This window comes from Podarcis tiliguerta (genome assembly GCF_965153285.1).
Source record: "Podarcis tiliguerta genome assembly, chromosome: 1".
NCBI lineage: Eukaryota > Metazoa > Chordata > Lepidosauria > Squamata > Lacertidae > Podarcis > Podarcis tiliguerta.
The window spans coordinates 133484753-133510693 of NC_139534.1; the positions used below are offsets into that span (position 1 = coordinate 133484753).

The following is a 25941-nucleotide window of genomic DNA, read 5'->3' on the forward strand; positions in this document are numbered from 1 at the left end:
CGAGCTGTGGTTTTGTGGCCTGTGCCAGCCAGATCTGTGTAGGGATTGCAGGGGGGTGCAGCATCCGGAGGTGCCACCCTGGTTTGGCTACTGGATGGTGTCTGTAATTTATCTGTGGAGAGGGTCTGGGTTTGGGTCTGGTGTGGTTGATTGGTGATGGCGTTCTGTGTGCCTCTGGATCTGGTGTCAGATTTTGTGGGGAGGGCTAATTTCCAGATGTCTGGCAAGCGGGATGTGTCGTCACGCTTGTTCATGTTGTGAGGGTGTTTCTCTATCTCGATGGCTTCCATGATTATTCTCTTGTGGTGATGTTCCATGTTAAAGAGCAATTTGGAATCTGCAAAATTAATTTCGTGTCCTGTTTCTTTCATGTGTTGGAAAAGAGAGGAAGTTAATTTTGCAGATTCCAAATTGCTCTTTAACATGGAACATCACCACAAGAGAATAATCATGGAAGCCATCGAGATAGAGAAACACCCTCACAACATGAACAAGCGTGACGACACATCCCGCTTGCCAGACATCTGGAAATTAGCCCTCCCCACAAAATCTGACACCAGATCCAGAGGCACACAGAACGCCATCACCAATCAACCACACCAGACCCAAACCCAGACCCTCTCCACAGATAAATTACAGACACCATCCAGTAGCCAAACCAGGGTGGCACCTCCGGATGCTGCACCCCCCTGCAATCCCTACACAGATCTGGCTGGCACAGGCCACAAAACCACAGCTCGCCCCTATACACGAAGCCAAGCCAGAGCACAACCAAGTGCAGTACAGCCATCTTCTCAGAAAAACTCTTCACAAAGTTCAAGAGTTCAAGACACGAAGGCTTTAGCAACTAATCCACACCTAATGACCCACCTAAGTGGGATTCAGGAAATCACTCAAGAAATCACTCAAGATATCCCTCAAGTAATTAAGGAACAAAAGAAGAAAAGGCACACTAGCCTGGGAACCTCCTCTCTGCCCAGAACATTGGAGGCTATACACCACACCTCCTCAACAGTATTTATAGGAACTCAAACACTGAGATCCTGCTCTGTTCCAGTAACAAGAAGCCGAAAGCACCAGCCTGAAGATGACGAGTGAGACCTCGTCGAAACGTCGCCTAGACACCCCAACTTTTACACGGGAAGACACCCGAGGACACCAAAACCTGCATATATATATATATATATATATACACACACATACTTGCTAATAAAAACGTGTGTGTGTGTGTATATATAAACACACACACACACACATATATATGCATGTGTGTGTGTGTGTATATATATATATATATATATACACACACACACACACACACACACACTGTGTGTGTATATATATATATATATATATATGAGGCTTGGGCGAATTCACGGAGGAGAGGGCTAGGGTGGGTCCCAGACATGCTGGCTCTGCTCTGCCTCCACCACCAGAGACAGCGATGCTTCTCAAGGCCCCTGGCCGGGGGAGCAGGATGCTGCCCTGGCAGCGCCCCCCCTGGGCTCGATCCAGCTGGCTCGTCTCCAATGCGAGCAGGCGAGGCGCTCCTTGCCTCCGGGCGGGACCATCGCCCAGCAACGCGCGGGGAGGACAGGTCGCTCCCAGGCCGCCTCTCCGCCTGAACCACCCCAACGTTCCACGGGGGGAGAGCCAGAGAGCTTCAGCACCTCCCAGAAAGGCAATACGCGCCTCCCCTCGGCGACCAGGGGCTTCCGCTTCCGCCGCCTCGCGCCCGGGGAGCCAATCGGCGTCGTGGGCGCCGGATTCGAAGCTGGCCGCGAGCAACGGTCGTCGGCTGAGGGGAGACGCGGCGCGAGTCGGGGCCGCTGGGTCGGGGGGTGAGTAGGGGCCCTAGGCGCCACCTCAGGGGCGGGAGGGCCAAGGCGGCCTGAGGGAAGCCCAGCTCCTCCTCAGAGTAGACCCTTCGAGTCCCGCCGAGCTGCTCCCGAGCCGAAGGCCGCGGAGGGAAGAGGGGGAAGGAAGGAATGGAGGGGGGAATGAAAGAAAACTGGCAGGCCTCTTGGTCCCCCAGAAGTTAGGCGGGGTATAAATAATAATAACATCATCATTACTATTATTACATTATTATTATTATTATTATTGGTTCCTTCCCCGTGGAACCAACTGTCATCCTCAGCAATCATCAACAGTTATAATAATAATAGATATAGTGGTGCCTCGGGTTACATACACTTCAGGTTACAGACTCCACTAACCCAGAAATAGTACTTCGGGTTAAGAACTTTGCTTCACGATAAGAACAGAAATCACACAGCAGCAGCAGGAGGCCCCATTAGCTAAAGTGGTGCTTCAGGTTAAGAACAGTTTCAGGTTAAGAACGAACCTCCAGAACGAATTAAGTACTTAACCCGAGGTACCACTGTAATAAAAATTTTTTATTTATACCCCGCCTTTCCTGGTTTAAAAACCGGGCTCAGGGCTGCTAACAGCAAATATAAAACATTGGTTACAATGCGACTTAAAAACAGCATAAAATGCAGCATCAATATCAATCAGATTCAAAAATTCAGGGATCGTTTTGGGGAGGGGGGGGGAACAAAAACCCAGTCAGTAGACATCAATTGATCACCAGGGCTAACAGGCCAAGGTGGTCCTACTAGGGCCAGCAAGGTTGTAGCTACCTCTGCTTCAGGAGTATCTGAAGAAGTGTGTATGCACACGAAAGCTCATACCTAGAAAGCTTATACGTACTTTGTTGGTCTTTAAGGTGCTACTGGAATTATTATTATTTTAAATGGGGGAAAGATTATTTTAAAGACTGTCATAAGACAAAGACTTGATTCTCTTGGTGCTGCATTCAGAAGCACTTTGATAGTGGACATACTGAGGGGGAAACAGCCTGTTATGATGGGACAGTCATTTTCATTAGGACCAAAACAAGTGTGCAATGTTCGGTGTAGCCTACAAATTTTGATACAATTTCTTTGCACTGAATGTGAGGGACTTTAAAACAATTGCCTGATATATTGAAATATAACGGACAGTAGCCGTTGGTTTTTCATTGTCACCTTGCTCATTTTGCCTGATAGCTATGGCAGAAACAATGTTACTCTTTCTTGTGTGACCATCAATAAAAACAAAAACAATTATGGTTCTTTTGCAGGTAGGATGCGAAGAAAAAGTAGACACACTCAAATCCTCTTTTTTACGTCATTAAAAAAGACACCTACATAAACAGGCCTTAATGAATTTACTTTTGACGCAATACCTGTTTTATTGAGATGATTGGAATCCCTTGATCTTTTAAAGGTACAGCCATGTCCCCGCTTCCTTCTCCTAGAAGAAGAGAAATGTCTTTGAAAGGTGTTCTCCTAAGCAACATCCCTGGAGGTACGCCGTTAAAGGATTTTGGGAAATTTCAAGCAGGTTGCGTTCCTGCTTCAGCAATGAAGAAAGCTACTTGGCCTTCAGGGGTCCCTGCTGGCCAAAACCTTTGCTTGGAGAAAGGTGGCAAAAGAGGGAACGTTTTCCAGTCCACTTTAATAGCTGGTGGTACTCATGCTAAAGAATTGCTTGACCTCAGCGAGATAAAGCCGGTTTCTGAAGGAGAACTGAATCCGCTTGCCTCTTGTCCGAAACCGGAAGCTGTGCCACCAACAGGGAATGCGGCCCTAAAACGTAAAGCTTGCGGGCAATTATCCCTGGAGTCTCCAGCAAAAGTCTTCGCAAGAATGAAGACCAGGGCAGCTCTTGCAAAACAGCAGAAGTTGTCAGAAGAAAAGAAATTGTTAAAAGTAGACATTACCACAGATTATATCCTCACTCCTGAAAGGCATCTTGCCCCTTTGGGAAGACAAGGCAAAAAATCCACGGCTGAAGATGATAAGCCAAAGGAGAGGCTGGCTGAGGAGCCCCTTGGAAAGGCCAGGGAAGAACAAGGTTTGCTTTATCATTTCTTCTTAGAAAATGCTGCTTAACAGAAGCTTCATGTTTAGATGTTTGGGGTGTAGTTGCAAACATGAGCCTTCACCTCTCACCAATGGGCTCCTAGCAAACCTCCTGTTTCCATTTTGTTTGTTACCTTTAACCTTTGGCTCCTTTCCCCCTACTGTACTATGCTTCTTGCTCATTATGTTCTTCACGCCAGTCACAGTCCTGTTGTGCATGCAATCATCTGCTGTAACACAGGCTTGAATAATTTTATCTCCCACCACCAACTCTGCAGAAAGGTCTGCCCTTGGGGAAGGGCTGTAGCTCAGTGGCAGAAAGTCTGACTTCGTTTAAGGCACCTATGGAGGCTGTGGGCAACTATTCAAGCAAAGACAGCTTGCCAACAGTACAACTGACTTTTCTCTGTGGGTGCTGGGGGGAGTAGCTTGGTCAGCTAACTCAAAATAAATAGAAGTTGTAAAGCAGTGTTTTTCAGCTAGGTTCTAAGTAGCTCTGGGATCCCTCCAAAACGTATCTGAGTTTCCTCAGTGAGAGTAGTTTCCCACTGCTTGAGGTTATATGTTGTTGTACAAATTTAAATAGAGAGCCTTGTGGAAGGCACATTATTTCTAACACATAATCCAGAGGCTACTGATATACCTTTGCTAAAATCCTTCTCTTGTCTTTCCCATTTCAGTGCCCAGCCATATTGCAAAGAACAAAAATGTTTGTTCTGCAGTAATGAGCCCTCCAGTTTTGGAATCCCCTCACAAATTTTTCTCACGTGTAAAGCAGAAGCTGCAGCAGAAACCACTGGAAAAAGGTACTTCTCCACAGAAATCACGTCAGGCTGTATGTTTGTCCTGGGGATGCTCACTCTTTCAGTCTGCAACAGAAACATCTGGGGTACACTGAAGGAAGGAAGCACTTTGCAGTTGCATGAAAATTACTGACCAGAGTCATTCTTTGATGCCTTTAAGATTCAGTTTGTGAAGCATTACAATGAAAGATTGCTCTAGTTATCCTCCCATCAAGCTTCAAAAGGTACCATGTAGTCAGCACTCGAATATAATTTGGCAGTTCTTTAAGGTCTCTGATATTTAAAATGGCAATAATCAAAGCTTCCTAACCTGATTGCATGACTCATTGGTGGAGCAAAAGGGTTGACAGTTATCTAAGCCAGCTGACGTCACAAATAACGAAATGCCAAGTGGTTGGCGTCGTGCTTTAATTCCATCACTGGTTCCATTCACCTGTCTTGACACCTCCACAGCCCCTAATTCTGATGGAATAGAGGGGTGTTTTCTAGTTTTACGTGGGGAAGATAATGTTACTATTTTTATTGTGTACTTTTTATAAAAAGTATAAAAATATATTGTTGGAAGCTGCTGGAGCTCTGAATGCCAAGAGGTTGGATTTTTTAAAAGTTTAAGTAGTAAATTCCTTGAGGTGCCGGGGATTGAATCTGGAATTTGTAAAGTGTGTCCTCTACCAGCAGGTTTTAGCCCTTTTATGATGAGATGTTCAAGAGAAGCCTGTATATGCCTACAGTGTGGTCCATTTGGAGAGAGACTTGTACTGATTAAAGCAAATAGCATAACGAATAGCAGACAAAATTGTGGCTGTGTGAATGTGCTAATGAGCACTGAAATGTCAGATAACAGTAGAGTTGTTCTTGTGTTCTGTGTAGTAGATGCTTCATCTTACCAAGCCAAGCAAAATGTCCCTCCTTCACCAGCAGTGAAGCAACCTTTAACTGTATCCAGTTCACCCAAAAAACTAAATAATCTTAATGAAGATTGTCTAAACACTCCTGCCAGTGAGGATGATGAATTTATTGTGGAACCGGTTGAATTGGACAATGAAACTTTTAGCATGGGAGTGAATGTTATAGACATGAGCTTTGATCTTGTTAAGCCTGGGGAAACCTTGGAAGAAATGGAACCTGGAAGACTTCCTGAAGAAGGAAGAACATCACATCAGTCCAATCAGAAACCTGCCCCAAGAGGGCAGCAGGAGTTGAAGGCTGGGCCTCAGACGCCTCCCCAACGTCTGTGCGATATTATTTTTGCTACTCCAAAAGTCCAAATACCAAGGAAGCAAAAACAAGTGGGGGCAAATTCAAGCAGTGATGACACAAACGAGGAGGTAGGAGGCTGTCTCTTATTCACAATCAAAAGCATTTTTGGTGGTGGTTTCAGTTCAGGTGCTCTTAAAGAGAAGGGGGAGGTCTGAATGGCTCAGTAAGCACCCTGCTTAATTTAGATTATGTGCATGGTTAATCAGTGATGACAGCAAAGCTGCCAAATTGAGTGTACATGAAATGCATAATGTTTTCTATAAAATGAAACTATAGCTCTGTAGACACTTTCACATTTAAATGTTGCGAAATTGATAAACAAGAAGTAGCATAATTTTATTATTATTTATTTATTTATTTATTCAATAATACATCCCCCTATACCCAGAGGTCTCAGGGCGGTTCACAATCAAGACCACAATATATAAAATCAAACCAAAAACAATAACCCAACTCAAAAAAATCCCCCAAAGAGCCACATTCTAAAAGGGCATTGGTGAATCTCTGGGAAATTTATTTTGAATAGATCTGTTTTTCTGTGAATGACTTGTTCAGTGATGATTTATAAATTTCTGTAATACAGGAAGCCCACAACTTACATGTATTTAACTTGTGGACATTCAGCTTTTTGTGTGTGGCAATAAAAAAAACTCATTAAAAGGGATGGGAAGGGGGTGGGTTTCGAGGAAAAATGACTCTGGCAGTCTCAGCCTCCAGTAAACCCAGTGGGTTTAGACTACATGCGATTTTTACTTTAGCAGTGGCCCCTGGGATGTAACCTCTGCGTATTTTGCAGGCTTACTGTACAGTAATAGATTCCCTGTTCATTTCAGTGCTACTTTTATCAAGGGAGCTCACGGGTGAAGGCTGCTGCTCCCAAGTTCATTCTAGTACCAGAAGCCAGACACTTTTGCATGCACATGAGATGTAGGATGATGCAGGTGCTCATGCACTCTGGCCTCTAAATGCGACATACTGGCCCAAACTGCGCACGCTTGACGCTACAAAGCCAGAGGGTTATAATCAATGAAGTCATCCCATTAGGGTAATAACTTTTGCTTGTGCAGTGGAACTTTCCCTCGCTCGCCTCTTCCTGTGCCCCTCTTTTTGCTCTGGAGGGCTGGGGCAACCCCTGAACAAGGAAGGCAGAAGAAGTTCCCTTGCGCAAGTGGAGGTCTTTGAGCTAACATGGGATGATGATGATAATTTTATTATTTATACCCCGCCCATCTGGCTGGGTTTCCCCAGCCACTCTGGGCGGCTTCCAACTGAATATTAAAAGCAGTACAGCATCAGACATTAAAAACTTCCCTAAAGCGGGCTGCCTTCAGTTGTCTTTTAAAAGTATAAAATAGTTGTTTATTGCTTTGACATCTGCTGGGAGGGCGTTCCACAGGACAGGCGCCACTACCGAGAAGGCCCTCTGCCTGGTTCCCTGTAACCTTACTTCTCGCAATGAGGGAACCGCCAGAAGGCCCTCGGCGCTGGATACAGTCCTTTGCATCTGAGGCCAAGCCTTGTTGGCACTGAAATGCCGATGTCGTATTTAAATACCAGGGCATGAAGGGAGCATGTGACTAGGCCGCTACTGTTTTCACAATGGTGTGCTTAAATTCCAGCTTTTGGTTTATCGATCTCTGTAGAAATAATTGTGGCCCTTAACGGTTTCCCTAACTTTGTAAAGGAACAACAGATGGTCTGCCTCAGTGGATGGAGAATCAAGGTGATCAATAACAATACCGCTGTGTGCCTGGAAGGAAAACGGAGGCAAGCAACTTCAGTTCTCAGCTATGTTCAGATGTATTTTGTTTGTGTAGCGCTAGAATCTGCTTCTCGATTGCATTGGGCGGCCCCAAGGACTAGTAATAGGAAGAAGGTAGAGGGTGTGAGTGGCTGCTGCTTTTGTCTGTAATGTCAGAGCCAGCAGCTGAGTCCTGGCTGCAGATGGGAAGGGGGGTCCTGCTAGATGAAGCATTGGCTCTGAAGGCTCAGTGGCTGGGAGTACCTCTTTCTACTTCTGGATGGTTTGACATCTAGGGGGCCCTTTTGGAGAGAGATGACTTGGCCCCTGTCCTCAAAAACGGAATAAACCATATGAGCTTAGCAACCTTGAAGCAAAGGGAAAATAATCCAGACAGAATTATTGCAGCATTGCAGACTGGCCTTGGATACAAGCTGAATTCCCTTCTAAGAGAATATGGTTATATACGTATCTCTCTCCTGTACATCTGTTCACTAGAATTTACCAACTCTGGCTTCCCAGTCTATCTACCCTGAATTCTGCCTACAGTCTTGCATGCCAATTATATAAAAAGCCCAGTAGCTAATGAAGGCCTTGATTCACTTTTGTGACTTGGGGTGCTTTTCATTTTTCCCTTAGGTTCTCCGTTAGCTAACCACGGAGCACTTGTTTGTTATGTCCTCTCCCTTTGGTTTCAGGGATATGAACGGCGTTAACTGGCATAGCAATGCCATTGTGGAACGAATGGCGCCCAACAAAGTTAGAACTTCATCTGGAAACGTCTACAAGTTAGAAGGGTGCGTTGACGCAAGCACCATGAAGAAAGAAGGTATGATAACTTGACTGAGAAAGAAGAGGACAGGCTGGGATTCATATAGGCTTCCTCAGTGGGGGGGGGGGGACTTCACCCTCTGTTCTCTCCAGGGATGCTGAGCTTTCTTCAGCATGTGGACTGGACCTCCAATCTCTGCTGCCAGGGGTTCAGCTGGCCTATTTTGATGCCAAATCTGCCAGATTGCTGCAGTCTGCCAGGCTTTCAGGTCTTGGGTGACACACAATGTGACTTTACCTTCCTCCCTTGAGGGTGGTAGGAGCTGGGCTGTTACACTGGTGGGAAGTCAGCAGAATGCCAATTCCCCTCTTGTCCTGGGCCACAAGGGACCTCATGTGGTGTGCATAAGCCAATTACATGGAAAGGTACACCCCTCTAATGGTGCTGTACCACAAAATACTAATCTGAGTTTCACAACAGCTTAAACTTACTCCACTCTCAAAACTGGGTGTGTGGAAAATTAAGAACTCTTATAAATTCTAGTTTATAAGAATCTGCCCAGACCTTCATGCTCATCACATTTAACTTGTGTTCTTTGCTGACCTTTACGTGTTTCTGCACATGTGCATCTACAGAACTGGATGCTTTAAATTTTAAGGATTTTCTTGAGGCACTTTAGAAAATGGAATGCCATTTGTGTTTGGGTCTGCCAAATGTTTCTGACAACTGACACATAAGGTTTTCTTTTTACTCTAATACATTGTAATACCTTGCCTCAAACAGGAATGCCAGCTAAATTCATAAAGAGGTTTGAATCTGGAATTCCACAAAACTGGAAAATGTATGTTGAGGATCTTCTTCGTTTTCTGAGGAGGTAAATGCCACTGAAAATAATATTTGTGCCATAGAAAGCTGCTTTGTTCCAAGTCAGACCCCTGGTTTATCTAGCTCAGTGTTGTGTCTGCTGGCTGGCTGTGCCTCTCCTGGGTTTCAAGAAAGGGCCCTGCCTGGGGATGTCATTGGCACAGCAGATGCTCTGCCAATACTTATTTTGCATGTGGCTTCCGACAACCTATTCAATCCCTTTTCCTTGATCCAGTTTCTTTACAGAGTGATTCTGCTGCCAGTTGCCTAGGACTCTTCCATGGGTTTGAGGTAGGGTGGGGGTTGTGTCTTTGCTCTGTGCAAAAGGGGAACAACAAGCTCTGGGGGTTTTGTGGGCAGCCAAGTCTGCTGCTTTAAGGCCTGAGGCAAACGGCTTCAGAAAGTAGCTGCTGCAGGTTAATTGACGACGCCAGTGGTTTTTTTAATGTTTCATAGAGGTTTTGTATCCACGAAAGGACCTTCTTAAGAGATTCAGTGAATTAATCCTTCTTTTCAACAAAACCTCTCAATGCTAGGAAAGAACAGAGAGCCTTCGCTGCAAGCATGGATAGCAATGAAAGGGAGGACCCTGTGGAGATGGAGGGCTTAGAAGACATGCCCAGAAAAGTTGGGAGAAAATCTAGAACGAAAAACACCACTTACGTGGCAACACTGCAAAGTAATAACAAGCTCGGTAGGTGTTATTCTTTTGTTAGGCCTCAGGTGACATTAAAAGCCCAATAGTTTTATTGATTGATGGATCAATAATAGTATTCACTTGTTTTCCAGCATGTATTATCATAGCCGGGTCCCATCCCCCCCCCCCCCACCCTTAATACTTGGTTATCTAAAAACGGAGGCCTCCGCCTGTGGCTTGGCTCAGGGATGGCCTGCTGTAATGGTTCTAGGGGTTGCTCGTGCGTAAGCCGGTGCAAACACCTGGCTGGGTTGCCTGAGTGAACCTTTTCTGTCCGGACAGCCACTCACCCGTGGCTGTCTCAATCGCTGGCAGAATCCGTCAGTGGGCGTTTCTTAAACTTCTTCCAGCAAAGAAGCTCTTTGACGCCTAGTCTCCTACTCTCTCTGCGCGAAAGCCTTCTGCGTAAGGAGGGCGTAGGCAGCGGAGGACCCCTACTCTCCCCGCTGGTCCCCGGCAAGGAGTCATGGGACCGCCTCACCGCTTCCCCCATCTGCCCCCCTTCTCCACTGGTGCTACGCTGATTCTCTTCCCCAGAAGATGGGCTGCCTCTCCCAATCCCGGGACACTCTCTGGAATCCCTCTGGATCTTGCTCTCTCCCTCTGGCACTGATGGCAGTTCCCTGACACCTTCCTTCAGTCTCTGCCTTCTTTCTTGCTGGATTGTTGTCCCAGGGCCCACTAAGGGATAGGAGACATGCAACCATTTGACTGTTCCATAGGGCATCTTTGCCTATTGACATAACTGGCTATGGAGTTGTTATTTGAAGGAGGTTGCCCCTGGTCAGGCGTGTACATTCCATGGGTCTTTGAAGGAGAGAGAAATGCCCGGGAGAGCGCTTCTTAAGCCAAGCAGAACGCACAGATGGTGGTTGCTAAAAGTGCAGAAAACCCTCTTTTTATATTACCCTTTCTAAATAAGCCCAGGGTAGCTTCTTTGCTTTCCCCACAGGTGCTGACTGAGTCAGCTGCTTGACACAGAAGCTGCCTTAAGCAAACAGGGGGGTCGATTTGGAGCTCGATCCAGTTCTGCAGCTCCACCGACTCAAGGGAAGAAAGCTGTTGTTGAAGGGAGCCTTTTTGTGTCTTGACAGGTGCGCAGCCACAAACATCTCTGCAGAACGGCAGAACTGACAGAAGTTGCACCCGCAGCGGCCGGCAGGTTAAGCCACCTATGCAGTTCTGGTGTGGGGAACGGATGCTTGTCGATCAGGCGCTGAATGTCACTGTGACCAAAACAGGCACCAACTATTTGACTCCTGTAAGATTCCACTCTCCTCACAGTTAACCCTGTTCTGGAATGACTGGAGACTAACAATTTTCATGCAGTAGGGTAATTCTGTGGCTTCTGGACTCTCGGCAGATGGAGAGCGATAAGCTTTGGATTATTATTAATTACATTTGTGTACCACCCTTTGTGCAGGGACGTGGCTGGCGCCGTGGGTTAAACCACAGAGCCTAGGACTTGCTGATCAGAAGGTTGGCGGTTCAAATCCCCGCGACGGGGTGAGCTCCCGTTGCTTGGTCCCTGCTTCTGCCAACCTAGCAGTTCAAAAGCACGTCAAGTGCAAGTAGATAAATAGGTACCGCTCCGGAAGGAAGGTAAATGGCGTTTCCGTGTGCTGCTCTGGTTCGCCAGAAGCGGCTTAGTCCTGCTGGCCACATGACCTGGAAGCTGTACGCCGGCTCCCTCAGCCAATAAAGCGAGATGAGCGCTGCAACCCCAGAGTTGGTCACGACTGGACCTAATGGTCAGGGGCCCCTTTACCTTTTACCACCCTTTGTCCGAATAGTGCAGGATGGGTCACAGCGTGAAAATACGAGAACACAAAATACAGTGGTGGTTGTTTAGTCGTTCAGTCGTGTCCGACTCTTCGTGACCCCATGGACCAGAGCACGCCAGGCACTCCTGTCTTCCACTGCCACCCGCAGTTTGGTCAGATTCATGTTTGTAGCTTCGAGAACACTGTCTAACCATCTCGTCCTCTGTCGTCCCCTTCTCCTTGTGCCCTCCATCTTTCCCAACATCAGGGTCTTTTCCAGTGAGTCTTCTCTTCTCATGAGGTGGCCAAAGTATTGGAGCCTCAGCTTCACGATCTGTCCTTCCAGTGAGCACTCAGGGCTGATTTCCTTCAGAATGGATGCGTTTGACCTTCTTGCAGTCCATGGGACTCTCAAGAGTCTCCTCCAGCACCATAATTCAAAAGCGTCAATTCTTCGGCGATCAGCCTTCTTTATGGTCCAGCTCTCACTTCCATACATCACTACTGGGAAAACCATAGCTTTTACTATACGGACCTTTGTTGGCAAGGTGATGTCTCTACTTTTTAGAATGCTATCTAGGTTTGCCATTGCTTTCCTCCCTAGAAGCAGGCGTCTCTTAATTTCGTGGCTGCTGTCACCATCTGCAGTGATCATGGAACCCAAGAAAGTAAAATCTCTCACTGCTTCCATTTCCTCCCCTTCTATTTGCCAGGAGGTGATAGGACCAGTGGCCATGATCTTCGTTTTTTTGATGTTGAGCTTCAGACCATATTTTGTGCTCTCCTCTTTCACCCTCAATAAAAGGTTTTTTAATTCCTCCTCACTTTCTGCCATCAAGGTTGTGTCATCTGCATATCTGAGGTTGTTGATATTTCTTCCAGCAATCTTAATTCCGGCTAGGGATTCATCCAGCCCAGCCTTTCGCATGATGAATTCTGCATATAAGTTAAATAAGCAGGGAGACAAAATACAGCCTTGTCGTACTCCTTTCCCAATTTTGAACCAGTCAGTTGTTCCATATCCAGTTCTAACTGTAGCTTCTTGTCCCACATAGAGATTTCTCAGGAGACAGATGATACAGTGGTACCTCGGGTTAAGAACTTAATTTGTTCCAGAGGTCTGTTCTTAACCTGAAACTGTTCTTAACCTGAGGTACCACACTTTAGCTAATGGGGCCTCCCACTGCCACCGCGTGATTTCTGTTCTCATCCTGAAGCAAAGTTCTTAACCTGAAGCACTATTGCTGGGTTAGCAAAGTCTGTAACCTGAAGCATCTGTAACCTGAAGCGTCTGTAACCCGAGGTACCACTGAACATAATAAAAAGAAACCAATAAGCCCCCTCCCACAAACACATTTAAAAGACCATAGAATGGAATTTCCTAGCTTGTCTTTTATTATTATTTCATAAAACTTCATACGCTGCTTGTTTTTTAAAATAATAATTTTTGTTTGATTTTACAAGCGTTAAAGTTATAACAATACCAAATATATATCCATGCTTAGAGATTTCTCTGAATCTCTCCAATCTTCCCACCATCCCTTCCATGGGTCCTATTGTCAACATTTTCAACTGCATATTACTTCATCCATATTTTATATCTCTCCATATTGTCCATAATATTTGTTACATTACAAGGGTAATTATAATCCTACTTGTGTTTTCGTCTGCTTACAGTGGTCTCCTAAATAAATTTTAATTTCCCCCCAATCTTTCTTGAAGTTTTCTTCTTCTTGGTTCCTGAGCCTTCCGGTCAGTTTTGCCATCACAGCAGAGTCCAACAGCTTAGTTTGCCATTCTTCTCTGGTAGGGACTTAGTCTTCTTCCCATCTCTGGGCTAGTAACATCTGTGCCGCAGTCATTGCATACACTGCTTGGTTTTAAAAAGTCTCAGAGTGGTTTACAAAAGATAAAACAGCAAAATCAAGAAAAAATTACAACCCTGCTTTAAAACATACAAGAGTTCAGATATTAAAACAGATTAAAATTACCTCTCTGTGCTCAACTTTTCTACTACTTCTAATGCTTTTTAGTATTTTAACCTGATAGTTTATGACCCAGAAAGACTTTCACAAATAAAATGCTGGGAGGTTGACAGTGTCTGGGTTTGGTGGTGGTGCAAGGGCCCTTTAGTGCACGACACAAATCCACTGGGGGAGCAGATCTGCCTGATCTTGCATTCTCCAAAGGCTTGTCAGGATTCATCCCTGACCTCAGACAGGGTTTCAGAGATCTCTGAAGCTCAGGGCAATGGATGAGATGCTGCTTTTGACAGCTTATTATGTTTATATAAATTGTATTGTCACATTTGTATTGTACCTTGCAATGTGGGGCCTGGGTTATGTTTGTCTCTGTAAAGGAGATAGTTTTTGGTAGTTTATTTATTATTATTATTATTATTATTATTATTATTATTATTATTATTTGTATTCCACCCTATAGCCGTAGATCTCAGGGTGGTAGTAACACCTTCTGATATACTTATGTATGTATTTCTCTTTTGTAACATGAAGAACTATATTAAAAATGAGATAAGATCCTCTTGCTTCAAAATAAGTTTGGTAATGACCACAAACTTTGACTGGCTCCCAAGGTCAGTTTGAGATCCTACAGCTCTATGGGCACCCGCAAAGAATATATATTCGTAGTGGGATTCTGGCTGTATATGTAAGGTCTTGTATATGTACGGTCTTCAAATAAAAACATCTTGAAGGTCCCAGGCCACAGAGAAGTTAGGCTAGCCTCAACTAGAGCAAGGGCTTTTTCGGCTGCGGCTCCAACCTGGTGGAACGTTCTGTCACAAGAGACCAGGGCCCTGCGGGACTTGACATCTTTCCGCAGGGCCTGCAAGACAGAGCTGTTGCACCAGGCCTTTGGCCAGGGCACAGCCTGACTCCCTCCCCCGGCAATCTTCGCAGAGCTCTGGCCCAATGGTTGCCAGTGGCTTGAATTAATTAATTTTATAATGAATTGTTTTAGAGTGTTGTTTGTGCAGTACTTTTGTACTGTTTTATTGTTTGTTGTTAGCCGCCCTGAGCCCGGTTTCGGCTGGGGAGGGCGGGATATAAATAATAATAATAATTATTATTATTAATAATAATAATAATAATATTCAGTCTTGCACATGTGACTTCCCCTGATTAAAGCGTTTGTAATTGTGTAACTAGCTGTTCATGGAAGGCAGCCTTAATGCCTTCCTAACCTAACCCAGATAAAGCATCTGTTGCATGCGGAGTCTTTGTCTGAAGATTCATGTCGCCCTTTGCTTACGTTCATTGCCTTGTTTCTCAAGACAGTGAGCAGTGCACGGCGTCCGGTCAGGCACAACATCACATCCCACGTGGAAAACAGAGAGGATTGTGAAGAAGCACCTCCAAGCCAAGCAAAAGGTAAGAAGAGTGCACCCTGTCCTTGAATCATAGAACTGTAGAGTTGGAAGGGACCCTGAGAGTATCGAACCTCTGCTTACAAACCTCCAGCTTTGTCAACATCCTTCTTAAATTGTGGCTCCCACAACTGGACACAGAACCGCAGGTGTGGCCTGAGCAAGGCAAAATAGAGCTATGACTTCCCTTGACCAGGACATTAGACGTCTGAAGATGAAGCTTAGAATAGCCTTTTTTGCTGCTGCATCACAGCATTGACTCATGCCATGCTTGGGGTCTACTAAGACCTTGAGGCACAGAAGGCCAACAGTGAGTTGCTTCAAGCCTGGCAAAATGTCGCTGGAGGATGAATTCTGCTCATGCTCAGGGCCAGATTTAGGAAGATTTTTTGCTCAGGCCAGATTGGCTAGTGCTTGGGGTGGGAAATGTGTTTCAGGGGGTTGGACTCGATGGCCCTTGTGGTCTCTTCCAACTCTATGATTCTATGTGTGCGTGTTTGTGTTTGTCTTCCTTGTAAAATCTGGATTGCCTCAAGCTGCTTGTAGGAGGCTGAGCTCTTGTGCTCTCCTGTGTGACATCTCCGCAATCTGCCTTTAATTGCAGTGTTGATATGGGTGGGCTGGACCTGAAAGCATTTTGTTTATCTCCCAACGCAGGGCATGTGCCAAGGCATTCTGCTCTTGATCTGTTCTTCGCTGATGGGAAGACAGTTGGACTGCCAGTTTTATTTACAAAATGATTTCCATCCATCCTGTTACTGTTTCAGCTTTATCAGTGTTGCCTCCATTGCACTTCTGTCTTGCTCGTGGAGAGAAATTCTGTTGCATGATGGGTGTCTCATTTAGCTTCACTGTGCAAGAGTTTGGATTAAGATTTGAGGACCATTTCCAAATCAGAGATTCTATGAGTCTATTGAGAATCTTTGTTTTGTTTTGCTTTCCCTAGGAAGAACAAGACCTGAAACCACCAGACAAACTGAGCCTGCCAAGAAGCAAAATGCCTGGCGCTTTATTTCTGACTCTGAAGAAAGCGACTATGAAGCCACGATCGCTGATGCTCGCAAGAAGAAGGCTGTTGTTACCCTGACGCCACTGAACTATAAAAAGCTGCATGAAAAGCCCTCCAGAAAAAGCAGCCAGCCCAGGAGGAAACAAAACGTGCCAGCGCAGGGAGCGAAAGCAAATTGCTACCAAAGATGTTTAGCTGAAAGCTCCATGCCAAGCGAAGATGAATCTAGCGAAGAAATGCAGTGTATCCGGAGGAAGGTCCAGCCCACTGTCAAAAGAGGGCCATCCAACAGACAGCAAAGTGAGATGAGGAAGCAGCTGCCGGAGCCAAGAGGGTCAGAGTCTCCTCCAGCCCATTCTCAAAGCAGAAAGTTGAGGGTTGCTCAACCTTCTGGGAAGCAAAACAAGTTGGAAGAGCCAACTTCTCCAGACTTGGCTAGCAGTACTCAGGGGTCACTCAGAAGGATTGCAAAGTTCAGGAAGTACAGCCCTGAATCCGAGTCCGAAAGTGAAACGAGTGTTAAAGAGTTTCAAGTGAAAAGGGAAAACTTAAAGGCCCAAAGAGCCAACCGTGAAATTTCTAATACTGCCAAGTCCTTGGCTTTCCCCAGAAAGACACCTGGGAAGAAGCCGTCAGGGAAGGGTGGGGATTCTTTCCCAGATGTTAATGAAGATTGGACTGAAAAGGAACTGCAGAAACTACACAGGTAAGTGGTGGTGTTTGGTAAGAATGAAGCTCCCCCACCCCCAGAGCTCCTCCCAGTTCCAGTTTCAGCTGCTCCTCCAGTGCAACAATAGTGAAGCCTGCAGATCCCTAATTTCCAAACCTTCCTGCACTCATCCTCTCGGTGCTCATCATGTGCTGCGCTCACTTCACTCCCGCTGCCCCTCCATCCTCACCTCTCCCTGGAAATTCCTACCTTTTCTCCTTTCTTGTCTGATGTCGGCTTGCAAGGCCTCCTTTAGGAATTGAAACAGGAGTCAAAGAGCAACGGTGGGCTTGAGCTTCACTGGGTCTTCTGTGTTTTGCAGGGCTTTGGCTTCTTTGCCCAAACACAAGAGCGACTTCTGGCTGCTTGTGTCAACGGCTGTGGGAACACGATCTGTTGAAGAATGCCAGCAAAGGTACATGGAAGAGCAGGAAAGCCACAAGCGGGCCCCAAAGAGGACCACCAAGCGGAGAAAGGAAGAAAGAGGTACAGGACGGGCCTTGTGCCTGTCTTCCGGGCTCCGGGAGCAGATGCAAGGGCCAGCAGAAGCCCCCTGCAAGAGCCAGAAATTGTCTGCTCCCCTCTCCCGCTTGCTTGTTCTTGTGGGGATGTAGGAGGGGCACCTGAAGTGGCTTAAAGGGGGAAAGGACTAATTTCTGAGTCTGACCTTGAGAGAACGGAGGTGCGCTCCAAACACATCAGGAAGGGGCAGGGGTAAGGAGAAGAAAAGAGCCAGGGTGACGACAGTAGGTCAGAGTGTTTGCCTGTTTATACCTGTTGAGAAAGAGAGAGAGAGTTCTGTCTGTGAATTCTGCCTTTAAAGTGGTATGCAAAACCCACATTCTGGGCCAAGGGGCAGAACTCCAGCTCAATACATCAGCCCAGCTAACGGCTCTGTTTGTGTGTCGCCCTTGTTGGCAGAGGAGGGGGCGAAGCAGCCAGTGGCCGTTGTTGCAAAAGTGGGAACGCTGAAAAGAAAGCAGCAGATGCGGGACTTCCTGGAACAGATGCCGAAGGACAACCACGACGACATCTTCGCTACAACCCCTTTTCAGAACAGGAACACAAAGGTAACTTTTGCACCTTTTATCCCAAGCAATAAAAAGTGCTCCTGGGTGCAATTTGTTATGCAGGTCCATAAATTTACTGCCCACCTCCTCATCACGTTGAAGGCTCCCTGCTCTCTTTCCATGCTCAGGAGCTGGGAAAGGGTCCATCCCTGGGCTCCTGCTGGGCTTCAGAGATGCTCCAGAGCTCAGTGTGATGTCTTGATAGACCTTGTCTCTCCAGGCCAGCTTTGATTATGACTACAAATTTTGGTTGGCTTCTGAAATCAATCCAAGTTTTGTGGAGTCCTGCAAAGGCTATAGATTCTCCCAAGGTATCTTCTGGGTATCAAAGGAAGCACACTGACATGTTCCTCTTTTCCTCGGGCCTTTTGAGCCCTTCCTCTCCTTTCCCCTCGCTCCACGGTGTACCTGCTTTGTCCCCTTGGGGTTTTAGCATCAGTCTGGACTCTCTTTCCGTAGTTCTCTGGTCATCAGTCTGCCCGTGCCACTATTGCTGTCGGCATGGCTTAGGTGAGGTTGTAATGCCAGCCTCTTCTCCCAGAGCTGAACTGTCAGCCACCGCCCAAACACTTGTGGTCGGTAGAGAGCACAGTAGCTGACAAATGAGGAGCTGAGTTGGGTTAGGAAGAGTCTTCCAGCGCCCGCCAGGCCTTGTCTTACGGGGGGCCGTAACAAAGATGTGATCTGTAGTTACCACAGTTTCGTACCGTCCCAGAGGAAGATGTCTTCCAGTTGAAAGACAGCCACCCCATCACACCCTCTTCGGCCATCTTTCCGTTGGTGAAGACCCCACAGTGTGAGCACATCAGCCCTGGCATGCTGGAATCCCTGGACAGGTGTGTACTACAGGGGGCTTCTCATAAGATAAGGGCGTGAAGCAATTCCCTGCTACGGCCAGCTTGGAAGAGCACCCCCACCCAGCTCCAAGATTCCAGTTTCCTCAAGATTCCTAGCCAGGGGTCCAAGCATGCATGTGCCGCTCGTATAGCAGAGTTTGACCAGATGGACATATAAATTGGAACTGAACTGGGCGTGTGGCAGGGGGTGGGGGAAAGGCAAGCAACAAGAGATTTCCACTGTGCTGGAAAGTGCTGTTGGCAGTGAGTGAGGGGCTTATGGGATGGTGAGCCAGGGGTTTTAAGAAGTGGCTGCTAGACGGGAGCATAGTAAACCCACAACTTACACACGGTTTACTTACGCAATTGCAGCTTTGGGGAGAGGGAACAATAGGAAGGGCTCCCTGAGGTCTCACACAACCTTCCCACAGCCCATCAAGCAAGGCAGGGGGCTCTGAAATCTTTCTGCACTGGGTTTTCCTGCTGCAGAAAGAGCTTTTGGGTCCTCTTCCATGCAAGGAAAGATGAGAGAGGATCTTGTGAGGTCTCCCAGACACCTTACACAAATTTCCCAGAGCCCGGTAAGGCATTTGGCAGTTACTGGGGTCTTCCATTCTGTGATTTTGCCTTTGCGTGTGAAACCCCAGAACGTAACCCTCGCATAGTTTTAAACCCAAAGACAGGTTTGGGATGGGGAGTGACTTAAGGCAGCAAGAGAGCCCTGCTGCCCCCATGGCCCTGCCTTCTCTTTCTAGCCAGGCTTCCTCTTAAGTAGCAAAAATGAACACTTGCTGTCCTGCAGCTGCTTCTTCGGCTTGCTTTCCCTTCTGGAGCTGGCAGATCTTAATCACCCCTCCAGACTAGGGCAGATTCTAGCTGCCTAAGCACTCTAGGGTGGTTATTAAAACTCAGTGAGACGGATTCCAAAAAGCTTTTTACATTGCCTGCCTATATGCTTTGGCGCTTAATTCAGGGTGCTGGTGTTGACCTATAAAGGCTTATGAGACTTGGGACCCAAATAACTGAAGGAGCAACTCCCTTCATCAGGCTGCCCTGCCTTGAGGTGGTGAGGATGGGGCTCCTTGCTGTTCCACCACTGGGAGGTGTCTGCTAGGCGGTGATGTGGGAAAGGGTGTTCTCTGTGTTGGTGGAATCCTGTCTTGGAGAAAGCTGTCCTTCTGGAAGCATTGGTGCTTTTCTCCTTTGGGTGCTGGGTAAAAAGCCATTTGCTTGTTCGGTCCTTTGCAGGGCAGTGTTGAAGCAACCCGCTTTCTAAAGATTCGCACTGTATTTTGGATTTCTGCCCCCCACTACTTTCTTTTGCAAGCTGATTTATGTTGCTATTGTTTTAGGGTTTATTTTGTATCCTGCCCTGAGATCTTGTGGCGAAGGGCAGGTTAGAAACTCTCTGGACAAATCGTTTTGTGTTCTAGGAACTACGAAAAGCGTGTGTTCCATCTGCAGAGGAACATCAAAGGCAAGGAGCGCACATGGCACAACGTGAAGAAGAAACAGGTACGATTCCACTTGAGCAAAACACGCCAAGCTCCATTGAGAGCGAAAGGAAAAGGCAATATTCCCAAAACTCACCAGAGCAAGCCCCTCGCCCTTGCTGTCTTACTTTATGTACTGATTACGTTTATATATTGCCCGTCACACTGATATGATGTCAACACTTCCCTTATTACAGTAATGGGATAAAGAGAAGGAACTCCATGGAAGTCTCCTTCGCCCTGTTCACTATTGTGGTTTTGCTTGACAGATCTGGCGAACTCCTGGTGTGGGGAGAGCTCACCACTGCCTGTCTTTAAGCTCCATCAATTTTTTTCCAATAACAAGCACAGAAAAGAAGTGAACATGTCAAAGGCTGCTCAGCTCTCTGAAAATGCCCTGCTCTGTCCTATTGCGGGCTTTATGGTCACTTAATCCAAACCTCGTTTGGGCCCCTTGCTTGCTCTGAGGCATGGGTAGGCAAACTAAGGCTCGGGGACCGGATTTGGCCCAATCGCCCTCTAAATCTGGCCTGCGGACGGTCTGGGAATCAGCGTGTTTTTACATGAGTAGAATGTGTCCTTTTATTTAAAATGCATCTCTGGGTTATTTGTGGGGCACAGGAATTTGTTCATTCCCCTCCAAAAAAAATATACAGTCTGGCCCCCCACAAGGTCTGAGGGACAGTGGACCGGCCCCCTGCTGACAAAGTTTGCTGGCCCCTGCTCTGAGCACTCTGGTGTTTCCGAGCCTCTCTGTGAAGCCTCAGTCTACAGGAAGTAATGTTTCCTCTGTTTCCACAGGCTGGGACCGTGTTCACCACTCCCAACTCTCGAAGAACGACCGTCTTTGCCTTTGATGAGCATGTCAAAGGTGAGCATAACTGTTGCTTGCTCTGGGCTGTTTGGGGCAGATCTCTAGAAAGAGGAGTCTGGCGTTTGGGGGGCCCTTGGCTATCTGTGCGCTGGCCCTAAGGGAGCAACCAGAGAAGCCCGTGGCAGACAGATGGGGGAAGTGGATTATGCTGCTCTGTGGATCGCAAGGCCCTTCTCCCGTTTTCATTATCAGCTGTAGGAAGGGACTTGCACTGGCTTCGTGTGGAAAGGTTTTCCCATTTGAGAGAAGGGGCAGGAAGCAGGGCCTACGAGTCTCTCGCTGAACCTGCTAGTGCCTAAATACTGTACCGAGGCACCAATTTCCTGCTGCTGTCCTCTATTTCTGAGTGCATTGCCTTAGACCAAGTAAATTCCCAATTGTAAGCAAAGAACACATTTAGATGCTGAAGTCTGTAACTTGCCCTTGGATACATTTATATGAATATCGCTTGCAGCAAAATTAGAGGCTCCTATTCTTGTGGATTCACAGCCTTGAAAAGGCACCTTCCATGTCAGTTGATTTGGAGTAGTCTCTCCTTTCACTGCCTGGAACTTCTTCTCCGTCCAATATCAGTCAGTCTCTTCATGAGCTGGCGGAAAGGTTCCACCTTGAAACAGAATCTCGTTGGAGCTCATCCTGCCTCTAACACAGGGGTGGCTAACCTTGGATCCTCCAGATGTTTTAGGCTATGATCTGTCATCAGGGGCAGCTGGGGAGGGATGCTATAGATTAGCCACTCCTGCTCTAATGGGATCCTTCTGGTAACTTGGGTTTTCTCCTCCTCCTCTAGACACCTTGGCTCCAGCTGGGCTAGGGCAGCTCTTCCAAGAGGATGAAGAGATGCTATCCGATGAAGAAGAGGACTTGTATTTTTCCACGTAGGCAGCAGCCGCCTGCCTGCATCTGCAAAGGGCAGTTTGCTAACAGGTCTCAAGTCACCTTCACAAAGCCAAAAGTGTTTCTCAAGCCTTTATTTTTATGACTTACGAAAAGGCTTTAGAGTATTGCATTCCATCTTTCTGGAGCTGTGTTAAGGTGCTGCTCAGGTGTTCAGAATGCAAAGATGTCTGCTGCTGCTCTGTTTTCCTGGTGGAGGGGCATCATGCAAAGAGGCATCAGATGCAGGAAACTATTTGGCTTTAAGGAGCAAAATAATGTTTTTAAAAGTTACTGTACAATAAACTTCCAAACGTGGCATTTAATATCAAAAGGATGCTTACGTTTCCTTTACAGAGCAAAGAATAGCGCTTATATATTTTTGTACTAAACCTGTTTCCTCTGTGGCTTTCAAGTGTTTTTGAAATGTTGAGTGTACCTTTTGTACTGTCTGTGTGTATGCAGCATGTTTGTTGCAGATCTTAATTGGCAGCTTAAAGTTTAAGAATGAAATGCGCAAGCAGCCTTTTCTGGGAAGTAAAAGGACATTGTCTTCTCTAATTGGAGACCCAATGGTGATGGGAAGTGGGTGCCTTTCATAAAAATCATGAGCCGCATCCTAACTCTCCAAGTTTAAGCCATATGAGAGATGTGAAGTCATTGTGAGGAGTGAAGATTTTTGAAAGAATTGGAAAAAAAATGGGAGTGGGAAATGGCATTCTACATATGCAAAGTTGCTGCGTGTAACTTGGTTTAATGTAGAATCATGTCTGGTATATTAAAAGTACTGTTTACTCAATTGAATTATTTTTAAAATTACAAATGGAGCTGCAAGCTTTTACCATCTCATGGGTCAGTTTATTTATTTGGTGTATTTCCACAGGTGGCACTGTGGTCTAAACCACTGAGCCTCTTGGGCTTGCAGAAGGTCGGCAGTTTGAATCCCCACAACGGAGTGAGCTCCCGCCACTCTAGCAGTTTGAAAGCACGACTGCAAATAGATAAAAGGGGACCGCTGCGGCGGGAAGGTAAACAGCGCTTTCGTGCGCTCTGGTTTCCATCACAGTGTTCCGTTGCACCAGAAGTGGTTTAGTCCTGCTGGCCACATGACCTAGAAAGCTGTCTGTGAACAAATGCTGGCTCTCTGAAAGCGAGATGAGTGCCGCAATCCCATAGTCGCCTTTGACTGGACTTAACTGTCCAGGGGTCCTTTACCTTTATTTCTGGACCAGATTCTTTCTATCTGCAGGCTTTTTAATATTCAGTTGGAAGCCACCCAGAGCGGCTGGGGAAACCCAGCCAGATGGGTGGGGTTTTAATAATAAAATTATTATTATTATTATTATTATTATTATTATTTAGATGGGAAGCAAACTTTTACTGTTGGTGTCAATAGTCAGCTTTCAGTGATTCCACCTCCACGCTTAGACAAGATTTCTCCTAAGCTTGCCACAAGCAAGGCCCAGGCAAATTTTTCAAAAGCACCAAAGTATAAAATGCCACAAGATGGCAGCAAATCATCACCCGAGTTACACAAATCAGAAGGCTGAACTACGGAGAAAAGTTTTTACAACCTGTGTAAAATTTGACTATTTATGCATGCATAATCCCAACTTTTGTTCCTTTTTCTTCGAGGCAACAACTTGCATGCTCCTAATCGCCTTGTTCACAATTCCTTTTCTTATTCCACTATTCCCCTACAGGAGCCTCATGTTCAGTTAGTCCTAGAAACTTACCTGCTTTCCACCTGCTTGTCAGCACTGAACAGAATTGCTGAAGCCCCTGCCCCTTATACCACACGCGGGGAACCTTTGAGCCCTCCAGAAGGTGCTGAATTACAGCTCCCAGAATCCCTAGCCCCTAACCTCTGGGGCTGATGTAATTCACCAGGCGGCAGGGGGCAAAGGTTTCTCCCACCTGCCGTATACCATGATCGAGGAAAGAAGAGACCACTCTTTTTTGCATAGGATAGATTTCTGACAAAGGCAGACACTGGACAGTCCATACACTTAGCGAATTCTTCAACCCCTCTTTTCCAGCCCCCACAAATCCCTACAAGTGTCTAGCTTGATCAGTGATGAATGCATAGCCCTCCACCTGTTGATGGACTTCAACTTCCATCAGCCTCACCTAAGTGGATGGTCTCAGGCTCCCTGCTTTTAAGAAAGTTCATTTTTAGCTGTTATGTAGAAAGCACAAAGCTTTACTCTTAAAACTTTCTCCAGGGGAAGGGAGAGCAAAGCCCATCTGGTTTTAGTAAGGAAGCAGGAAGAAGAGCTCCAGCAACACTGTTCTTGAGATGGAGAAGGGCATTTTTTCAACAGATGCATAAACTCTACCCATTTCAGAATAACCCCTGTGGTAAGGCTGCATTTGCAGCTGCCTGGTTTCTCCAGAGGAAAACGGTGGCCTGAAACTCACTGAGTTCGGAAGTTTATTTACATATCTTACAACGAGGAGATGTAACGATAAAGTGCGTCTTTTAAAAAGGGGTGCCCTTTGTGATTTGCGGTTGGTCACGTGATCTTCTCAGGCAGCATCTGAGCGTCAAAGGCGTAGTGCATGTAATGGTAGACCTTCTCTGCCTTCTGCTGACTCATCCGGGTGCGGGCTGCCATCTCGCCCGGGGAACTGGAAAAGAGCAAGAAGAAAGGAAGGCTGAGCTCCATCGCAAGCCAACAGGCAGCTGCTGCGGCCAGCAGGAAAAACAGCTTCTCCCAATGTGCCTGGAGGGGGAAGGGGAGGAGGAAGAGCCAAGTGACCAGCAGCCTGCTCAGGACAGAGCAGTGGATGGCTTTGGTTTCACACAACACCAAGTCACATTGAGGAATTTGCTACCAAAGAATGTGGCAGGGGCTACTATCTGAGGTCAGAGTCCCTGAACAGATATCGGCCATCACAAGTTGAGGAGGGAGCATGCAGCCCGTCAGGTTTGGGAAACAGGGCGAGGCCCTGCCCAAGCCCTACCTGTTGGCTGCCTCCTTCACCGAGCCAAAGCAGTGGCACAAGGCCAGGGCCTCTGGGTAGCTGACGCAGGGAATGCTGAGGTAGAAGCGGAGGGCATCTTGCCTGTGCCCCTGCACCTCTGTGGGCACTTGGATGGCCGCCTTCTTCCGCTGTTCCAGCGAAGCCAGCTCCTTCAGCAAGTCAGCTGTCTCCTCTTGGCAGGAGCTGAAGAGCACCCGGATTCCTGCCTGGACGAAGGCCAACAGGAGGCTGTCATAGTGCCGGCTTCTGTGGAAGACTCTCCGTGCTTCTGGAAGTTTACAGAACAAGAGTTTGGTGTCAGCATTTCTCCTGGGCTGCCAACCTGGGAGAGGCTTCCAGATTTCTCGCTATCAGTGGCCTTTCATTCCCTGATGCCCCAAGTGGCAAGCTTCAATGTGCTAAGCACAGAGATGTGGGGATGTTGTGGCGCTCTGGGTGTTCTTGGGCTCCCTCAACTTCACCCCTGATGTTGACCTGGGGCTGTGGGAAGTCCAGCAAAGCCTGGAGGGTGAGCACAGGCTCCCCATCCCGTCTCTGGCAGAAGGGCCAGTTGTGTTCTCAACTGCTGCAAGTTGTCAGCTGTTACAGCATTTCACAGCCCAGGGGGGCAGAGCAAGACCCTTAAAATCAGGACCCATATTTCTCTTCTCTTTCGCCCGTAAAGAGAGTTGAGTGGAAACCGAGGAGGCAGATACAAGTTCCTGATCATTCCTACACTACCGAAAAAGGTGCCATTCCTAGTTGCCTCTTCATTCTTCAAAGTGGAGTGAAGAACCTTATCATCTTTCAGTGCATGATCAGAAGCAGCTGGGATAGATTCTACTTGGTGGGACAACACCGGCTTCCCCAAAAGGTCCCATGCACACCATGTTACGTTTCTACCTCCTAAA

At 46.9% G+C, this 25941-nt stretch overlaps 2 protein-coding genes across 11 annotated transcripts in view; one reads left to right on the top strand and one right to left on the bottom strand.

Annotated features, from left to right (window-relative positions):
- The first annotated feature begins 1744 nt into the window (after window positions 1-1744).
- Window positions 1745-22902, top strand: MIS18BP1 (MIS18 binding protein 1). 10 transcript variants are annotated; one of them, XR_014509749.1, is made up of 17 exons: window positions 1746-1841; window positions 3128-3903; window positions 4592-4738; window positions 5585-6042; window positions 7659-7741; window positions 8414-8544; window positions 9271-9361; window positions 9888-10045; window positions 11143-11309; window positions 15104-15200; window positions 16143-16911; window positions 17237-17329; window positions 17836-17984; window positions 18675-18820; window positions 20254-20335; window positions 21115-21184; window positions 21978-22902. XR_014509749.1 is itself a non-coding variant. In XM_083434384.1 (17 exons), exons 2-17 carry the CDS (start codon window positions 3282-3284, stop codon window positions 22067-22069), a joined length of 3426 nt encoding a protein of 1141 aa, XP_083290510.1. In that variant the 5' UTR covers window positions 1746-1841; window positions 3128-3281; the 3' UTR covers window positions 22070-22902. The 10 variants fall into 10 exon arrangements, 6 of the variants coding, with proteins under 6 accessions (XP_083290514.1, XP_083290510.1, XP_083290511.1 ...); XR_014509750.1 differs by having other exon boundaries at window positions 4592-4717; XR_014509751.1 differs by having other exon boundaries at window positions 4592-4717; window positions 5588-6042.
- Window positions 22903-24484: 1582 nt separating this feature from the next.
- FANCM (FA complementation group M) overlaps window positions 24485-25941 on the bottom strand; it is a 48812-nt gene continuing 47355 nt past the window's right edge. The window contains exons 22-23 of the mRNA XM_083433274.1: window positions 25031-25319; window positions 24485-24694 (exon numbers count right to left, since the gene is read on the bottom strand). Coding sequence (XP_083289400.1) covers window positions 24580-24694; window positions 25031-25319 — 404 coding nt within the window. The 3' untranslated portion in view covers window positions 24485-24579. The remainder of the gene's footprint in view (window positions 24695-25030; window positions 25320-25941) is intronic.